General features: G+C 29.0%; 2 protein-coding genes across 6 annotated transcripts in view; one reads left to right on the top strand and one right to left on the bottom strand.

Annotated features, from left to right (window-relative positions):
* LOC118186388 (B-cell receptor-associated protein 29-like) overlaps window positions 1–12,247 on the bottom strand; it is a 29,283-nt gene extending 17,036 nt beyond the window's left edge. Inside the window, exons 1-4 of one of the 5 annotated variants that reach the window (XM_085812750.1) lie at window positions 11,826–12,247; window positions 9,362–9,605; window positions 6,714–6,833; window positions 1,231–1,331 (exon numbers count right to left, since the gene is read on the bottom strand). In XM_085812750.1, the coding sequence (XP_085668876.1) occupies window positions 1,231–1,331; window positions 6,714–6,805 (193 nt within the window). In that variant the 5' untranslated portion in view covers window positions 6,806–6,833; window positions 9,362–9,605; window positions 11,826–12,247. Of the gene's footprint in view, window positions 1–1,230; window positions 1,332–6,713; window positions 6,834–8,811; window positions 8,991–9,361; window positions 9,606–10,534; window positions 10,693–11,020; window positions 11,734–11,825 lie in introns of those variants that run through there. The other 4 variants (XM_035356472.2, XM_035356474.2, XM_085812751.1 and 1 more) reach the window with 4 other exon arrangements.
* Window positions 12,248–12,490: 243 nt separating this feature from the next.
* Window positions 12,491–18,926, top strand: part of LOC118186397 (dynein regulatory complex subunit 11-like) — an 84,874-nt gene continuing 78,438 nt past the window's right edge. Inside the window, exons 1-3 of the mRNA XM_085812753.1 lie at window positions 12,491–12,741; window positions 14,210–14,231; window positions 17,880–17,985. Of these exons, the coding sequence (XP_085668879.1) occupies window positions 14,221–14,231; window positions 17,880–17,985 (117 nt within the window). The 5' untranslated portion in view covers window positions 12,491–12,741; window positions 14,210–14,220. The remainder of the gene's footprint in view (window positions 12,742–14,209; window positions 14,232–17,879; window positions 17,986–18,926) is intronic.

An 18,926-nucleotide genomic window follows, 5' to 3' on the forward strand; every position in this document is an offset into this window, starting at 1 on the left:
TGAAATGCTAAAAGTCAAATTCTACAAAGTTGCATTGTCTTAAAGCTAAAGATTTTAAGTTTAGAATCTTTTTATGATTTTTATGGGCTTTTAAAGTAAAAAACTGGGGGAAAAAAAAGTGTTAGAATGCAGGTGACAAATTTGTCTGTAAACAGTTGTATCTCCTTTATGCTTGCTTAATTTATTTTTGGACAGAAGTCAGTCAAAGTCTCTAAAGAATTGGGATATCACCCAACACATATCTACTGATGTAATCATCTGACAAATGTGTATGTCTTCTACAAAAAATGAAGAATATAAAAAAATAGGTGACATGACATGCATTGATAAAATTGACAGAATTAGATAATAATATAAATTAATATAAAAATAAAATTGACAGAGTATTTATGAGACGGAATAAATTGACAGAGTATTTATGAGATGAATAAAATTGGCAGAGTATTTATGAGACATAAAAATAACATTCAGCAAGTTTTTCCACAGGAACTGATTTCTGAAGAGATTTCTACATGGACATGTAACAATAAAGAACATGTCTGTGGTGACTACCCAGATACTAGACCAGTGACATTGATGGCAAAAATATTAAAGCACATTAGAGATGGAATTATCATCGTTTTCTATAGCTAGATGGGATGTAGCAGTTATGAACTACACGAAGCCAGTTACAACCATTGGAAAGTGTATATACTAGTATAATGGATCCAGAAAAATTGCATCCACATTCAATATGTTGAATGACTTTGAGTTTGTTCAAGTGAAGAAACAAAAAGTAGAGAATGCAAAATATCATTTTTTAACTTGCTGAATTTATTTACCAAGAAACCCAGCAAGCAAAATCGAGAAGAAAAAAAACTGTTTTGAAGAAATTCGGCTAACAATTCTTCCGAAGGTGAAGAAGGTTCACTCAGGCAATAGTGTCCATTGGCTGTAAAAATATAAATTTTGTCCACATATATTTTTGAATTTTATTTCTTCTTGTAAACTTCTTGTTTCTCATAAAATCCAACTCTTTTTTATTATTTATAAACGAATATTACCTTTGAACCATAAAGGCAGCCGAAAAAACATTTACCACCAAAGCTGTCAATGAGTTGGTGACATTTTTTTTTATGGGGGGTGATAATCAAAAAGTACCGCAATTTATTGTTTTACACATAATTAAAAGTCATGACAGTGCTTTAATTAAGATTTTTAAATATTTGATTTTAATCTTTAGATACTTACCTAAAAAGAACAGTATGAGCACAATGATAAATATAGTGAAATACATATTTGCTTTTGATGCAATCACTCTGAAAATGCGGGAGTGAAAAATATATTTCCATCTGAAATAAGCCAAGACACATTAGTATACTTATACACATTATTTCTTATAATAATCAATTTAAAAAAAATCTTTGTTTTATTTCATATTTGGAAGTAATTATTAAGTTCTCAAAAAACTTCACTGATTTTTTCCCCAATGTTCCTTGAAGTAGGAAAAAAATGTTTTTTCAGTGTTATATATATATATATTTCTTGTAGCATTATACTTTCTCTAACTTTTATTTATCATTTTTGGATGAACAAGGGAGTGCCAACAATGGAATGACAAACAGATAAATATGAGAATTTCTGGCACTTGCTTCTGCTGATTTTATTCAAGATTTCAAAGCTACTGTGTTGTGTACAAAGAAGATGGCATTACAGAAAGAACTACATAGAAATGGCTTTCATATTACAAGAAGTGAAAATTTGACCTCACAGACTCACCCAAAAGAATGTGTGCTACTCTAAAGTGAACTGCTGAATGGGGATATAAACAATCTGATAACTTTGTCTTCAGGCATGGAAGTTGTAATTTTTATGAAATGCTTGAAAACAACAAGGCTAATGCACAGCTTTACAATTATCGAACCCTCTAAGAGGCAGGCAGTCTATTTGAAATGACCCAATTAGTAAACAAAAATGCTTCTTTAATGCAACAATGTTGGTCCTCATGACCCTAACTACTGTTCATGAATTTAACTAGAAAGCTCAACCATAACTGCTTTGCAATACACCTTCAGATTATCAGATTTTTCAAATCACTTTTAACTATTAATTAGATTTCATTTCATAATGGCGTGGAGTTAAAAACATAGCTTGATGCCCACTTTATGCTTAAATGCTGGAATTTCTGAAACAAAGATAATGGCATATTAGTGGAACAGTTATTAAAAATGTTAAACGCTACAAAAAGTTATTAAAAACAAAGGAAGTTGCATAACTGATGGATTCATGTAAAATTTTAATTAAAAACTAGACATTAAATAATTGTGAGAAAAAATTAACTGACACCCCCAAAAAAGAGACTGCAATATACATTAGGTTATTTTCAGCTGTTGTCAGCATTACATAATCTTCTAATCCATTTCCTTAATAAAGAAAAGTCATTTCTTGCCTAGAATGAAAATACCAAAATTTAAAATCACGGAAACTGCAGGTAGCATGAGGTTCAAATAAAACTCTAATGATTTTTTTAACCCTTCTTAATGAAGAAAATATGTCAGTTGTCTCTGAATTAACAGGGTTTTATTTAAATTTTCAGTTTTTTTAAATAACTTTACAGCAGTTACTATTTTTAGGCAGGATATATTTTTTTAATCTCCAAGAAGACAAAGATAAAAACAAAATCACTACTTTTATTCTGTTTTGCATTCCAAAAGATTAGAGATGTAATCAATCTCCTTCGAATAATATATTTCTTATATATTGGGTGTATATATGTTACAGTGAAACACCAAAATTTGGAGAATGTCGACTTTCACCGGTGAATGTCAACATTCAGATAGTCGCTTGGTGTATGTTTGAAATATTTTCCAAATACTCTTATTTCTGACATTCACCATGTACTAATGGTGAATGTTGAACATATAGAATATTATATTTTCTTCTCCGTAATTCAGTCGAGAAAAAACGCACTTGAGACTTAAAATGAGAACTGAAGAACATAAGAATGTAAAACACACAGTACATTCAAAATGAGGAAAGAAAATAATAGAAGTTAAAATCTTACTGAATTACGTCATTCAAATTTTATTTATTGCAACAACTTAAACTATTATGGCACTTTGAATTGCACAAGAGGCCCTTGCTTTTAAAACTGCATTTATTTGTGAAACACTTCCTTTTGCAATGACAGCGTGTACATACACTCCTCTCTTTTCAACCTACACCAGAGCATATCTGTAATTGACGACATGCACCGGTGAGGGTCCGAATGTACAAGAATGTAATGAAATATTCAATCTTTCACCGATGTATTTGGTGAATGTTGACATTCTCCGGTGAAAGTCGACATTCTCCAATTTCGGTCTTTCATGGTAACATATATATGTAAGAAAATAAAGAATATGTAAAAGATAAATTATAATTTAAATTAGCAATGTAAATTAATTGTCCTTCTCTTTTCTAAAAATAGTAATCTCTCTTTGCACTGCCTCATTTTGACACTAATCCATGTCATATGACTGATGATGCATATATAATTCTGATGATGCATGGATTCAAACAGCCAATAATAATTTTACAGCATTACAATTACCCGATTAAAATGCATTGAGAACCAAAACTAACTCAGTCTGAATTAAAATTTCATCCTAAATATAACACATTCGCTTTCTACTCTGGCCAATCTGGACTGCTGTCTGCTGCTCTCTTGTTACTCCAAATCTATCAAAAATGTAAACATTTTGAAATAGGCACAAATAATGTGCCTGAAAATAAAATGAAGATTTAATCTGTCTCAGCTGACAGTTTCCTATTCAATATGGATTTGCATTGTAAGTAATCAAAATTCTTGCTCGCCATTACAAAGTCAACCTTATACATTCTACACCATCAATATTGCACAGTCCTTTTTTATTACATATACGGGTATTTTATAAAGACTATACACATTTTTATTACATATACATGACTAGGTGTATATATATCTATGTAACATTTTGGCAAGCAGGCACAGGAATGGCAAAAGTTTGACGATATAACTACATCAGAGTCCGAGCATTGTTGTGGCTGAGAAGAAGGCTGAAAAATGACGACAAAGAAAGCTTTTAGCTTTTTAGATTCCACATCTTTATTAAATTCTTGCCTCAGATCATCCTTTAGATGAAATTCTCCAAATTACATAAGCAATAGTAATTTAAACTAAGATTAAATTTAGACTTACGTCATAACTGTTCTAATAAAGGGAAGACAGACGGGAAGAGCAACAGCGAGTCTGGTAGCAGCAGGAAAAAGAAATCTGATGAAAAATGGTGCAAACTCTGCATTTATACTAGCGGTTACATAAAATGCCAGAATGTTCTCAAAAGTACTGGTCTAGGGGAAGATCCAGTCTATATGTAAGAAAAATAAAGAATATGTGAAAGAACAGATTAAATTCCCTTCTGTATTCTAAAAATAGTAACTTCTACTTGCACTGTGTCATTTCTAGATTAGTCCATGTCATATGACTCTTGCATAATTATGGTAATGTAAATGAAACTAACACTCAAGCAGCCAATAGTAATTTTACAGGAATATTAACTACCCAATCAAAATGCATTGAAAACCAAAACTCAGTCAGTCTGAATTAAGATTTCACCCTGAATATAATGCACTTGCTTTCAATGTTTTGGCACAACTGGATTGCCATCTGTCTGCTCCTTCTTTCTTACTGCAAATCTATCCACATTTAATGTGCCAACTTGTTTGAGGCCACATCATGCTTGCTGGAAAAAAAAAAAAAAAAAAAAAAAAAAAGATTTAATCTGTCTTTGCCTCTAATTTCCTATTCATTATGGATGCCATCAAAATTCCTGCTGGTAACTACTTCTGAGTTTGTTTTTATTACAACATATATGTTTGTATATAGATGTTTACCTACTGCAATAAAATAGGGAAGTGCATAACTAGATATTATAGCAGTTTCCCTCATGTACAAAAGTTCAATGTCCTATGGTCAGTCGTTTTTAAGTTATGCAAGATAAATACATACGTACAAAGACCATGAAAAAATCCTTTTTGAATTCATTTTACAATCTATTTTGGAAAAAACAGTCTTTTACTCTATATGTACGTGCTGATGTCATGCACAAAAATAGTCCAAATAGATTTGGGAATTTTCAAAATGGATATTTTTTTTGAAATATGATGCCCCAAATTTTTTGTGATTACATTACTTCCTTTACTTTATACAACTAAGTAAAAACAAATAACAAAAAAAAAAAAAAGCATTGAATATCTTTTGCAATTTGCACTATGGACCTTCTATCTCAGACAACTGCAATTCACCATTAAGGCCACAAAAGCCTATACTAATAGCCAAACTTACATAATTAATAAATACAAAAATAAATAAGTTGTTGGTACTTCCTGGTTATCTGCACCTCCATGAAAAGTCAACAACTAATTGGACACTTAATAAATTATCAATTTATAAAAAAAAAAAAAAAAAAAAAAAAAAAAAGGTACCTTTCCGTTTTGCCGGCACAAACAATAAAGTCGCCAGTAATGGTACAACTGATGTTAAATGGACTATCTTCGCTGGTAACCTTTTACCCTTCATTTTCAAAACAAGTCGCATCCATTTCTTATCAGATTGATTGTTTCTTTCAATACTGGCATACAATTACATAGAATTTTTACTAGTTAAATTTTATGCCCTAAGACCACTCGTGGTAATTAATTAGGATGCAATCACACCACTCACTCGAAGGCAAAAATATAGAAAAGGCAAATTCATCAAATCTAATGAGAATGCATTAGCAAAGTATACATAATTTATGAGTAAGCCTATTCGTACGAATAGAAATAGTTCTTGCATTTAAACTTATATTCCGTAAGATTTAATTTAAGATTTAACTTGAAATTAATATAGATAATTACTGAGAGAATTAGATTTTTGTAGCGTAGTTTACGTGAGATAAGATCACTTGGGGTCATGTGATACGAACCGACAAATCAGGATGTTGAACCATGAAAGCATAGTAAATTCTTAAATTAATGTCTTTTTACACATTTGTCTGTATTTATTAGCTTTTTACAAAATTTTAAACCATATTAAAATGTTTATGCCTTCAAAATAAAAAATTCTAAGAACTAACTTTTGTTAACAATTTTTATGTGTATACTGTATGCTGTCGCCAACAAAGTCTGCTTGGCGAGATTTGCGACGACGAAACGGGAAAGTACCAAAAAAACATTTATTTGGTTACCTTTATGACTCAATGGTGTTATTCTATTCATAAATAATAAAAAGAGGTATTTTATTAAAAAACAAGATATTTAATGGGGGAAAATATATAGTTTATCTTTGCACAGATGGAGATATTGTTTAGTTAAATGACCATTAAATATAAAGTGTATGAAACTGTGTGTATTCAAAATGTATGCAAAAATGGGCTTATTTATCATCCCATTAATAGTCAAAATATGAATTTTTTTCTACCAAAAGTTGAAACAGGGGTTGCGGATATTCAGAAAGTAATAAGCTGTTTAGATAGGCTCTTAAAATTATGTGAAATGCAGGCAAAAACAGTGATGTTACAATAGTATACTCCTCTTGTTAGATAATTAAAAGTTTTTTTGTGTGTGTAAATGAAAAAGAAAAATAAGTCAGCATAAAAAGAAAAATATTTCAGAAAAAAAAAAAAAAAAAAATTTTTTTTCAAAACAGCATTGTATTAAAAATTAATACTCACATTTTTGGTGATATAAATGGCAGTAACAAAAGGAATATAAATAAAAGTTCTAAATATAAGAATGTTGCTATAACTGTCCACTGGATAGTCATTTTATAGTTGCTAATCCCTTTTGACTATCTGTAACAATAAAAAGTAGAAAAATCACAAAACTATATTGCAGCAAACAATTAAATTATTATAAAACATATATAAGGCATTTTATTTGCAATCATACTAAAGTAAATATATATATGTAAATGTTCTTAAGGTACAACTAGAGTGTCAAGCGAACTGCTACATATATTAACTGGAAATAAAAATGGAATTAAAACTGCCTCGACTGCTAAGTATTTTAGATATTACGAAGTAACCATTATTAGCATACTACGCAATCAGAATTCTTTCTCTTCAATATGCATCTATGATATATCCTATCTGGGTATTACTATTTCGGTGCTACTTTGGTAGACGGTTGCACGGATTTTTGGCGATTTACGTTGGCGCGATTTCTACAAACTTCAGCCATCTTGAAAAACGCTGTTTTTACACATAGTAAAGTATTCGAAACTTAAAAAAAAAAAATAAATATCGTTAGAAATAATGGATTAATTTTTTTGTTGAAAATGTCTTTTTTTAAGATGGCAGGCAAGTGTAAATAAATACATTTACTACGAGTATAAAATACTAAAGAAAGGTTAAATTATTACTTTCATATAGCATAGAAATAGAATAAAAATACCACTATAAAAACATTGCGCCAACGTTTAATTGGATTAAAATATTACGTAAATTGACTATCGAATTAAAAACCATCATACCAACATTTAAAAGAATTAAATATTACTTAAATTAAATACTTTAAAATAAGTAAATAAGCACGCTTCGTACACTAGAGCTAAAATGACGGTTGATCTTTACATTATGGTAACTTGGCATTTTTTTGGCGAAAATTTGCCGACCAACTCTCCTACGGCAACCCTCTATTTTTTTTCCCGCTGCCATTTTGTCTTCACGAAGTAAAGACATGTTTCTTTTCTTTTTATCTACTGAACACTTCTTCCAACAATCTACTAGCCGAATTACACTTATGCTAGAAATTTTATCTAACAAAACTGCTTAATCATGACAAATATTCACTGCAAAATTAGGAAAAAGTGCACAATACCATACTCCTTACGCGTTTTTCAAAATAACACATACACATAAACCATGTACACGCCGACTTATTTTTACTTAAAAAAACATCCCAGAATTACACAAAAATAGCATTGCGCACACTCTTCACTATATCCATGTACACTGCTTTTTTCTCATAAATTACAAAAATTTCACGAAAATACATGACAATTTTCTCAATCTTTAAACCCGGTAAAAAGAACATATATGAAATTACCTGATCGCGAAAAAGTTTATACCCTTTCCAAATATGAACATTTCCACATATAAAATAAATAAAATATCCAAAAACTTTTACCTCTAAATCATCTATTATATTATACACGTCACCAACGAATTCATACCGCAAGCATTACAAATACTTAGTGTCAAATATTTAAATTATTTCCATGCACGTTTACTTCAACTTAAATGTATACCAAATTCCTACAAACATATAATTCACAAAATAACTTCATTTAATTAAAATATCACTAAACCATGTACACGTCGACTTATTTTTACTTAAAAAAACATCCCAGAATTGCACAAAAATGGCATTGCGCACACTCTTCACTATATCCATGTACACTGCTTTTTTCTCATAAATTAGAAAAATTTCACAAAAATGCATAGCAATTTTCTGAATCTTTAAACCCGGTAAAAAGAACATATATGAAATTACCTGATCACGAAAAAGTACATACCCTTTCCAAATATGAACATTTCCCCGTATAATATAAATAAAATATCCAAAAACTTTTACCTCTACATTATCTATTATATTACAAACATCACTAACTAATTCATACCTTTACTTCATTACAAATGGTTACAAATACTTAGTGTCAAATATTTAAATTATTTCCATGCACGTTTACGCAAATTACTTTCCTTCCACCTTACATTTAGAACAATGCATAAAAATAATATCCTCAAATAATTAAAAATACTAACTTACCTATTCTTCTTCAGAATCTTGATTACGTGTCCGATAAACTTTTCTTATTTCTATTTCAGGATCTTTAAAATCATACTTATAGTTCACACCAAGGTACCAAGTAAAATAAATAACTTAATAAAACATCTTTACTTCTATCTCGCACAACCTTAAAGAAACACTTACTACCCCTTTCAATCCCACTAAATACCCATTTCGAATTCACTTTAGTTAGGGCCATGGGATCCAAAAATTCACGAACACTGTTTCACACAACACAGAATAAAGGCAAATACAAAATTTCCAGATTTTTTCCCGATTTCCCCCCTTTTCCGATTAAAGAACCGTAATTCGTCTATTAATATCACATGATCTCTCATTTCCCTCACACAAAATAATGCGTAATTGGAACTGAGTACTGCTCACATTATTACCGAAGTCCCAGGTAGTAACCTTTATCGCCTCCAAAATGTCGCCAAACTACCAGTTACCATATTGTAAAGATCAACCAAAATGACAGCAATTAGTTTATTGTCGGTAAAAATGGAGGAATGTCTAATAATTTTCTTACCGTTACAGTGGTTATTTCTTCCAACATGACCACAATATCATATACAGCCGTCTCAGAATCGGCTCTTCTAACGGTCTTCATCCGTGATCTACATTTTCGCACTTCATTGAAGAAACAATTAGCGACGTTTACTCCAAAAATTTAAAATAAATTTCCTCTGACCCTTGTAAGAATTTATAAATAAATCTTTGATTAGGAAAGCCAGGCTGGTGAAAATACGGTCTCAAAGGACAATTTTTTGATTCTGAAACCAAAAATTCTTGGTACTTATCAAAAACAACATTCATCTTTGAAGGAGACATTTTTGAAGGAATTCGAAGATATGAATTAAATTTTAAAATGGTGCGGTAATGCACAAATTTTCAGCAACCTATCAGAGAGCTGATTACAGCTCAATAATGCACAAATATTCTATAATCAATCAGAGAGGTGATTACATCACGCCTAGAATTAAAATTATTCAAATAATCATACATAATAAAATCATTTTAAAAAAGAAGTGCAAAATTAAATTGTATTTTAATATTTAACAGCCATAAATAATGTTTAAAACATTAGATTAAATTTATAGATATTAAAACGAATTACTTTTAAAGTAAGGTGACGTCACTGATTACAGCATCCACAGCATAAAATTTCATAAAATATGATAAAGAATAAAATTTTTATTTCAAATAAAAATGCAAAATTAAATTGATTTTTAATATTTAGAAACCATAAATAATATTTAAAACATGGAATTTATGCATAATAACACGCATTATTTTTTAAATAAAATGTCAACAAAGTATCGGTTACCATAAATAACTTATTCAGCAATGGGTTTACCATAAGTCGTATTACTCGCCAAAAGAAAAATTGCCAAAAACTCGCCAAAATCCGTGCAACCATCTACCAAAGTAGCACCACTATTTCAACACTGCTCCATCTTTTCCTTGCTATTATTACATATATATATATTAATATAGTACAAAGTCCGAGACCCGGACTTGTCGGGACTTCTGCGATTCTGGATTTTTTTGGATATTAGATCATCAGTTTAAATCTAGTCAGATGGCATGTGGAAATAACAAAATTTAAAATATGAAATCATCTTTTATGAAATAAAGAAGCATTTATGATCTAAAGGGTATCAAAATTTAGAAAAAAAAATTTTAAAATTTATTTGTTTACTTTATCGTTTCTTGTGCTAACACTTTTTCTTTAATTCTATAGACAGATATAATTTCTTGTTCAGTTACAAAGTTCTATTGTTGAAGTCCTGCAATCGCTGTGTCTAGAATTTCGACTAACTTGGCAATCGAAATTTTTTCGTTTTTAGTAACCTCTTTCACTTTCTATCACTTTCTTCACTATTTGTAGCAGTATTTTCTGGATCTAGAACAAAACCACAGATTTCGCCTATGTATATACATGATATGTATATTCACATACATACATGTCATTGTCACATTATTTTTACTTTATTAAAATTGTAATTACCGACTTGGACTAAACTACCAGTGTTCAATGACTTTACTGCTCAATTTCTGGTAAACCCATTCATGATAAAACATTACATGAAAATAAATCAGATATTTCAATGACACAAATTTAATCTATTTGATAAAAATTTTTTTTAAAAACTTTCTATTAAGTATTATGATGAAAATCAAGTACCTTAATAATGAAAAACAAAAATTAAAAGTTACAGATTCAATTTTTTCTTGCCTTGCTGTAATCTTTTGATGCAATTTAAAAAATTATGCAATGAAATTAAAATTTAGCATTAAGAAAATTGGAGAATAAAAGCTTAAACGAATTAAAACATACGAGTACAATATCTATGAAAACAAACATAAACAGATAAAGAATGAAAAAAAGACGAATTTATGAAATACTGTTTCCCCCCTCCCATTTTTAGAAACACTGTTAAATTAAGTTATCTCTTCTACTTAATAAATTTCTGAAATGTTGTCTGTCTTGGCACAACAAATGAACTGTTCTGAAGTAACTGAAAATAAAAATAACAAAATCTGAAGCGTTTGAATATCCATTAAATATCAGTTGCAAATGATATAAAATCCTGCTATCTCTGAAAATATACATATTCGAAATTCACTCCATAATAAGGCATGCTGACAGAATAATACAATAATTTCTAGTTTATGATATTTGATATTGTTGCAATAATAAAATATGCCCTCCTCCAGCTCTACTATTTCTGCTGTTATGAATATTATAAACTTAGGGAGAGAACCCTCTACCAATAAGTCAACAGCATTCACAAAGCCAATGAAGAAATGAGGAGCTGGTTATAGACTACTTGGTAACTAAATATGTCAGTAATTTAAGTAATTATGCAGAGAAGCAATTTTCTTATTAAATTAACATGGTAACTGACTATTCTAAGTGTCTGAATAATTGAGGTAATAACACTGACAAAATTTTTTTAAAAATAAAATAACACTATATTATCATTTACTTTTATCATCAGATCTGAGTCAGCTCTTTCATTCAAGTGGAAATAATTTGAAAAACTTCAAAAGAACAAATTTCTTTACAATACATAAATTCACTGATGTTTACGATACTTTCAAGCTGCAAGCTCTATGTATGAAAAGTATGTAAAGCAGTCGTACACAAAATTGGCCAACGCCAAAATCAACACCGGGTGATTCAAAATCAGACACCTCTGTCAACATCAAACTATTTACTAAGTGTCTAAGCACCACAGCTTAAAAATAAACAATAGATGGATCTCGGCCAAGACACGAACGTCAAGGTCGTAAAACTAACATCATCTGAAGATTAATGAATCCCCGAGTATCATATTTAAAGAATCTATTTTTCACAATTAAAGCATACACTAGACCAGTGAAATAGCTGATTTATTCGATTAACTTTGGGAAGCACACCAATAATAAGACACATCAAATAATTTACTAATTCAGGTATTAACTAAGGATATTATTTTTGAAAAGTCGAAGGAAGTAATCAAGAGGAAAAAATTGGCGGGAATAATTTTTACTGACAATAATATCAATAGAAGTAAATAGTAGTGATTAAGGTCCCTGAATAAATATCTGATATATCAAACGAAAATGGCAACACTACGGCTTGTGGTTACTATGGTAACTGCTACTTCCTGCAAATTGTATCCAAACTTTAAGAATATTTCTCTTCTTTCGCATAAAAAATGTTAAATTGTTTGGTTTTTCAGCATCTGAATGTTCATTTCGAAAATAGAACTCTCAAATTTAGTGAATTAGACATGAATCTTTAAAATATGTACTCAATTATCGTCATTTGAGATCAGTAGTTTGATCTTCAAATAGTAGAAGAAAAAACTTTCAAACTGTGGTAGGAAATTTAGAAATTACGGCAAGCATAGTATCAAAGTCAGTGCTCTTTATTTAGAAAAATATATTGTGATTGAAATCAGTTATCATAATGTTGCTATTAAAGTTGATAATCTAATAACCAACAAATTAAAAATTTTAAAAACTTAACCAAAAATAAACATACCTGTTCTGGGGGGGGGCCGGACTTTTCAATAATAATAATAATAAATCATTATATCCTTTCTACTAAGGTTGTTACAAAGCTATAATGGAGATATTGTACAGAAATAAGCAATCTTTGTTTTTAATTATTAGATATATTCCCAAGATTTACTAATAATAAGATTTGGTAAAAGTTTACAATTGGGTGCCCCTTGTTTTTTGGCGCCAGGAAGGCACAATTTCAAGATGGCCGTTACACAAAACCAAAATAAGAAGTCAAAGGAATTGCATAAACTCTGTGTCCATGTACACATCGATCTGTTTTCACTTAAAAAAAATCCCAGAAGTGCACAAACTAGGCATTGTGCACTGCCTTAAATCTGTCCATGTACACATCAGTCTATTTTCATTTTAAAAAAATCATGAAGCTAAAACAAAGTTAAAACTATCATGGCTAATCAGAAATGAGGTTTCATCGCCAAAATTTAAAAATTTGTCGCTAATCGAAGGGGCACCCAATTCTACACTAGAGCATAAGATTTTCAAATATATTATGGATGATATGATTTTAGCATTAGTATATGAAGTACGTTACTCCATATGTTCAGTTCTTATTCTCACCTTCTATTTTAGTTTCATTAAAAAAAAAAATTTTATTAAATTGTGTTTTGGTGATCTTCTGTATAGAAAATACTAAATTAATACCCAGTGACAGGCACATTGTTATCTAGAAAAATAAAACTGGCACCATCTAAATATCACTTCTTTATAGTTATCAGTGTTAATCAGTATAAATGACTTTACATAGTAATCGGTAGCCAATTAATCAATACCTATCGAATTTCTAGATTTGTATTTTTTATTAATATGTGCTTCTGTGCAGACATATGGGTTCATTACTCTTTTTTTTTTTTTTTTTTATTATTCTTACCTCTAAGTAATGTAGCTTTTTATATCCTTGATATGTAAATTTTTTCATCCTGATTAACACTCTTTCATACCGAGCTTCCTTGCCAGATGATTCTGTTCAATTACTTGCATTAGTTTCAATGTCACTAACTGCTTTACTATATTTTGCTGCCTCTTAATTCTAGAGGAGGGGGGGAATTGCTGCCTGCTTTTTTTAAAACTATAAATTTTATAATAAATTGTTGATGGAATTTAGAAATTTTTCCATTAAATAATCTGCTTAGAGTCCATACTGTGCATTCAAAATAATATCGTAACTATTGGTAACAGCAATATCTGTATATGACAGTTAATCAAAATGTTATATAATTTTTAATTGTTTCTGTCAAACATTAATAATTTTATTATTTATGAAATATTTATTGTTTTTAATTGAGTATTTTTTTCCTTTTAGGAACATTTATTATGACTAATAAGTAAGTTTATGTTTTCTAAGTAAAATCATAGCTGAAATAATGATTTATCATTTTAAATTTTTATATTAAATTTTTCATTTTAGTTTGGGTAGTTATTGTTAAAAATTCTTTTTTCATATTTTTTCTGTAAGTATTTTTGGAGCAACACTATACTACTTCAAGTTAAATATTTGTTTCCCCAGAACTAGAAATTATGCAGATATACAAAGCCAAAAAAAAAAAAAAAATGCTTGCTATTATGTCAAATGTTGTAGTTTAGTGAAATGAAAAAAATATGCGTGTATATATTTATTCTGTGTGATCCTGAATGGTATGATAACTTGTGGAAGTTAAATCTGAATTCCAGGTTGCAAATTTTAATCTTGTGTAAGTTTTTTTTGGGGGGGAGGGTGTCATTCCTCCTTCTTGCAGGTGTAATAATAATCTATTCCCTGTGGTGATACTGGATAATACTCTCCATAATGATATGTCTAAATGGTTGATGGATTGGCTGTTCTAAACCAATGTTTGAGAAGAAGAGCTGACTATTTGCAGAAAAAAAAAAGTATACGTATGTAATGATTTAAATCAGGAAGACACATATAATTTCAACTATGGCTGAGACTGTATATGGTGAAGACATAAATGCATAATAAATCCATGGAACTTTCAAACAAATGTAGCTGTTATGACAATTCATCGCATTGTATTTCTGAAATAAACAATTTTTACTAAGCACAGGAATTATGAAGGATTGTGAAACACACATTACGTGTGTAATCTGTGTCCATTCTTCATCACATTTCATGCCTTTTCACATCGCGCTTATAACATTACAGTGAATGAAATAGAAAGACGAGTGGCAGCATGTTAGTTTAATAGGATGTAAAACAATAATGTGGTGCATTCAGAAGGAAAGGTGACAGAGAAAACAAAAGGTAATGGTTTCCAATGTTAATGTTGATTTCAAGGTTTGTGATTGGCTGAAGTATTTATTTAAGTGCCTGTATCAGCAGCAATATGCAAAATCATATGACATGGATTAATTTGAAAAGTTTAGACATATTTGTTATAAGCATTTACTGTTTTTAGGTCTGGAAGAGAAAATAGCCAGATTAAAAAGAAGAGTTAAGGGACTATTGCAAATTAAAATTAGAATTTTACTTAACAAGGAATATATAAATTTATCTTAAATTCCCTCCCCCTTCAAACAGAAAAGGCTTAGCAACAGAAAAGCCTTGTTATAGATAAGCAGTAAAGTGTAAGCAAATAAAAATAAACATTCTATACAATATATGCAAATGAATGACAAAAATGAGAAAGAAAAAAATTTTCATCTAGGACATAATCTTTAGTTTCACTATATCCCATCCTTTTTAACTCAGTCATGTGATAAACTAAAAATGATACACTAATATTGTATTATATTGTGCAATATAAACAACAAAGTGATAACCCAGTTTAAAGGTTTGTAAAAATTCATTTTCCCTCAAAATACAGATTTTTCAGATCTTTTTCTCCAAATATCATAAAAACTGTCTAGATTTTGGAATCCTAGTTCTCTTGTAATTTTATTAAATTGTCACAGTCAATTTAAAAAAAAAAAACCTAAAAACTTTACAATAGGTGTTCATGAAATTATTTTTAAAAAGTTATTTACTCATTATGAAACAATTCATATTTCTTAATATTATGAATATTTCTTAGTAGTGATAAAAATATGTAAAACAAAATACTAATTCCATTCCATCTTTCCATCTTTTACATAGTGCAAACTGAAAATCAACCAACCAATATCGAAACTTTTAATAGCAGTGATAAGAATACAAGCCAAAATCTTCCATTTTTCATTATTAGAACTATTTTGAGAGGTTGAATATTTTCATAAATTTATAATAATATATATCATCACTATATATATTGGCAAACTATTCTTTGAGAGCTTTTACGAAGTCATGTATGCAAGCCTTATAGATAAAAAATACGGAAAAGAAAAGAAAATGGGGTTTAATACCAGTTTTTTTATTTATTTTTTTTATTTATTTATATTTTTACTTTCTTAGTACTTGAAAACTTTATTATATGTGGTTCTTATAAAACTTTCCTCTACAGTGAAAATAACAATAAGAAGAAATTAATTATGTACTTTGAATGCTTTAAAATATAAATTTATATTACTTTATGTTTCTTGATTCTCACAATAGTAAAAGGGGTTAATAAAAATTGATGTAGGTACAGCTCCCTTCAGTTTAGTAAAAGAGGTATCTCTGAGCTTGGGTATTTTTTAAAGTATTTCACAAGCAGCAGCATTTATATCATTATAAATTTCTTAAAACTGTGAGTAAAATTTGAGATATTTCTTTAAAAGATATTCATAAATAGTATTTTAAATATAAGTACTTCTAAAAATATAAATTGTTAAGTAATTAGTATTTCTCTTTTAATTATTTATTCTTAAGCCTTTTATCATCTGTTATACTATTACTGCATTCAAACCCTTGTTGACATGAGTCTTAAATATTTAAAGCACCTTCATGACCAAAAAAACTCTGCTTGATTTGTGAAATTTGATTACAGTTTCCAAGACATATTTTGGAAATTAGGACTTAAAAAACCAAAATCTACAATAAAGCAGCTGATATTATGAAAATACTTTAAGTAAATAAATCATTATTTTACAGGACATATTGAAGGGGAAAAATTCATATATAATTTAGGAGAAAGAAAAAGGGGGGAGAAATGAAATATAATTTCAAAGTAGTAAATGTTAATGAAAGAGCCTAATTTCATGTGAATGTCTGAAAAGTGAAATTTAAATGAGAAAAACTGATTTAACAACTAGAAGTTCTTTCAGTAGACTTATCAGACAATATTATTTAAAGTCTTTCTCCTTGTTGCATCAAGAATTTGTCCAAAACCATTTTTGATAATTGAAAGCCCCTGATTTTTATTATTTAAATTTAGGGTTCATTCACAATTCAAAAATATAGAGGTAGGTTTTTGATTTTTGAAAGATAAATGTATATATATGCATTTGTGTATATGTATAATGAGATAACACGTAGATGAGACCCAAATCTAAATATGAAATCCATTTATATCTCTTGCAGTTCTCATAAACTTACTTAAAGGTAATGCTGTGCTATATTTTGACTGATTTTGTGTTTAAATGAAATCTGCATACATTGAACGAGGGGGAAAATGTTAATTTTAATTTCCTTCATAACATTTTATAAGACTAAATTACTTATATGCATTTTAATTTCCAACTCTTAAAATCAGTTAGGTAAATAAATTTTTGAAAGTTGATAAAAGTTGTTTTTCATTGATAAGAATTGTTTAATGTTTAAATCTGCTCCAAATTTTACTGTACTTATCCTCTATCATGTGGCTCCCCTTTTTATAGTGATGTATTAAAAATTTTGTTGTGGGGGGGGCGAACATATTTTTTTTAATTAATAAAATATATAAATAAGGTCTTCTTTTATTATAATTTATTCTATATTTCAGTAATTTTAAGCAATATTCTTACTTAATTTCATGCATATAATACTAAGAATTATTGAAAATGGAATTTACTTTGATTACGTAAAATCAAGTAAATGAAAGTTTTTGTGTTTTTAAGACCGATTTTATCTGTCTCTTTGATACACTTTATTTTATTCCTAGGACTTATAACAAATTATGGAAATCGTCTATTCAGGATTTAACAAGCCTTTTAGAAAAGGAAACATCTGATGAGTCAGATCATTTAGAACAACGGGATTTTAAAACAGTAAGATTTTTACGATGCTGTTATGATAATTTACTTTATGCTCTAATATTAAGCCTAAACCAACAGCAGCCTGCATTGCCTATAATCTGTCTGAGGATTAAAATCATAAATTATTTTGTAACCATGTTCATTGTATCGGTTTAGATTAAAAATATTGTTGTAAAGCTCTAGAAAAACTACAGATGATTTGCATTCCAGAAAGAGAATTCTGAAATTAAAATTTAATGAGATTTCTTAATCTGAAAAGACTATCTGAATTTACACATCTGTACCAGAAAATTACCCTTTTGGTTCTAGTATCTGCACATGTCAGCAGTTATTTTCAAGGAAGAAAGTTACAGGTGCTTACAAAGATCACTAATGAAAAATTTGCCTGATTATATGTCAGCAACATCAATATCAATATTGAATCTTGTGGCCTAAGCCCAATGATCTTTCTAAAATTTTATTGCTGTTTTTGATTTTACGATGATATTATTTTGAATAATAATATTTACAATCAATTATTGTTCTGTTAATTTCATTTATATTTTTAAATTTTCATTTTTACTAAGTTTTATTAATTTTATTTGTTAATTAATAAATTATTTTTTATTATTTAATTAACTCTTTAAAATCCAGACCCTTCGCTAAGCTGTATCCTCAAAATACCCGAACCGCCCGAAATACTTTTCCATGGTTTTCAATGACATCCTTTGTACTTTCTAACAAAGATTCCATTAGCCTCTGACCCCTTTCTTTATAAAACTATTTTGTAGGTCAGATCAACAAGCCTTTCCGGCTTTGTTATGATCACAACTGAGATTTTGTTTATTTCCGTTATTTTTATAGAAAGGAATAAATTGTTTACAAATAAATATAATCCTTAAATTTTTAAACTGCTCTTTTATTGCTGTTTAAAGTTTAAAAGCACACTGTACCACAAAAGAATCAACAACGAA

Source organism: Stegodyphus dumicola, chromosome 3 (genome assembly GCF_044657685.1).
Source record: "Stegodyphus dumicola isolate Sdum_Otavi_A_Nest chromosome 3, ASM4465768v1".
NCBI lineage: Eukaryota > Metazoa > Arthropoda > Arachnida > Araneae > Eresidae > Stegodyphus > Stegodyphus dumicola.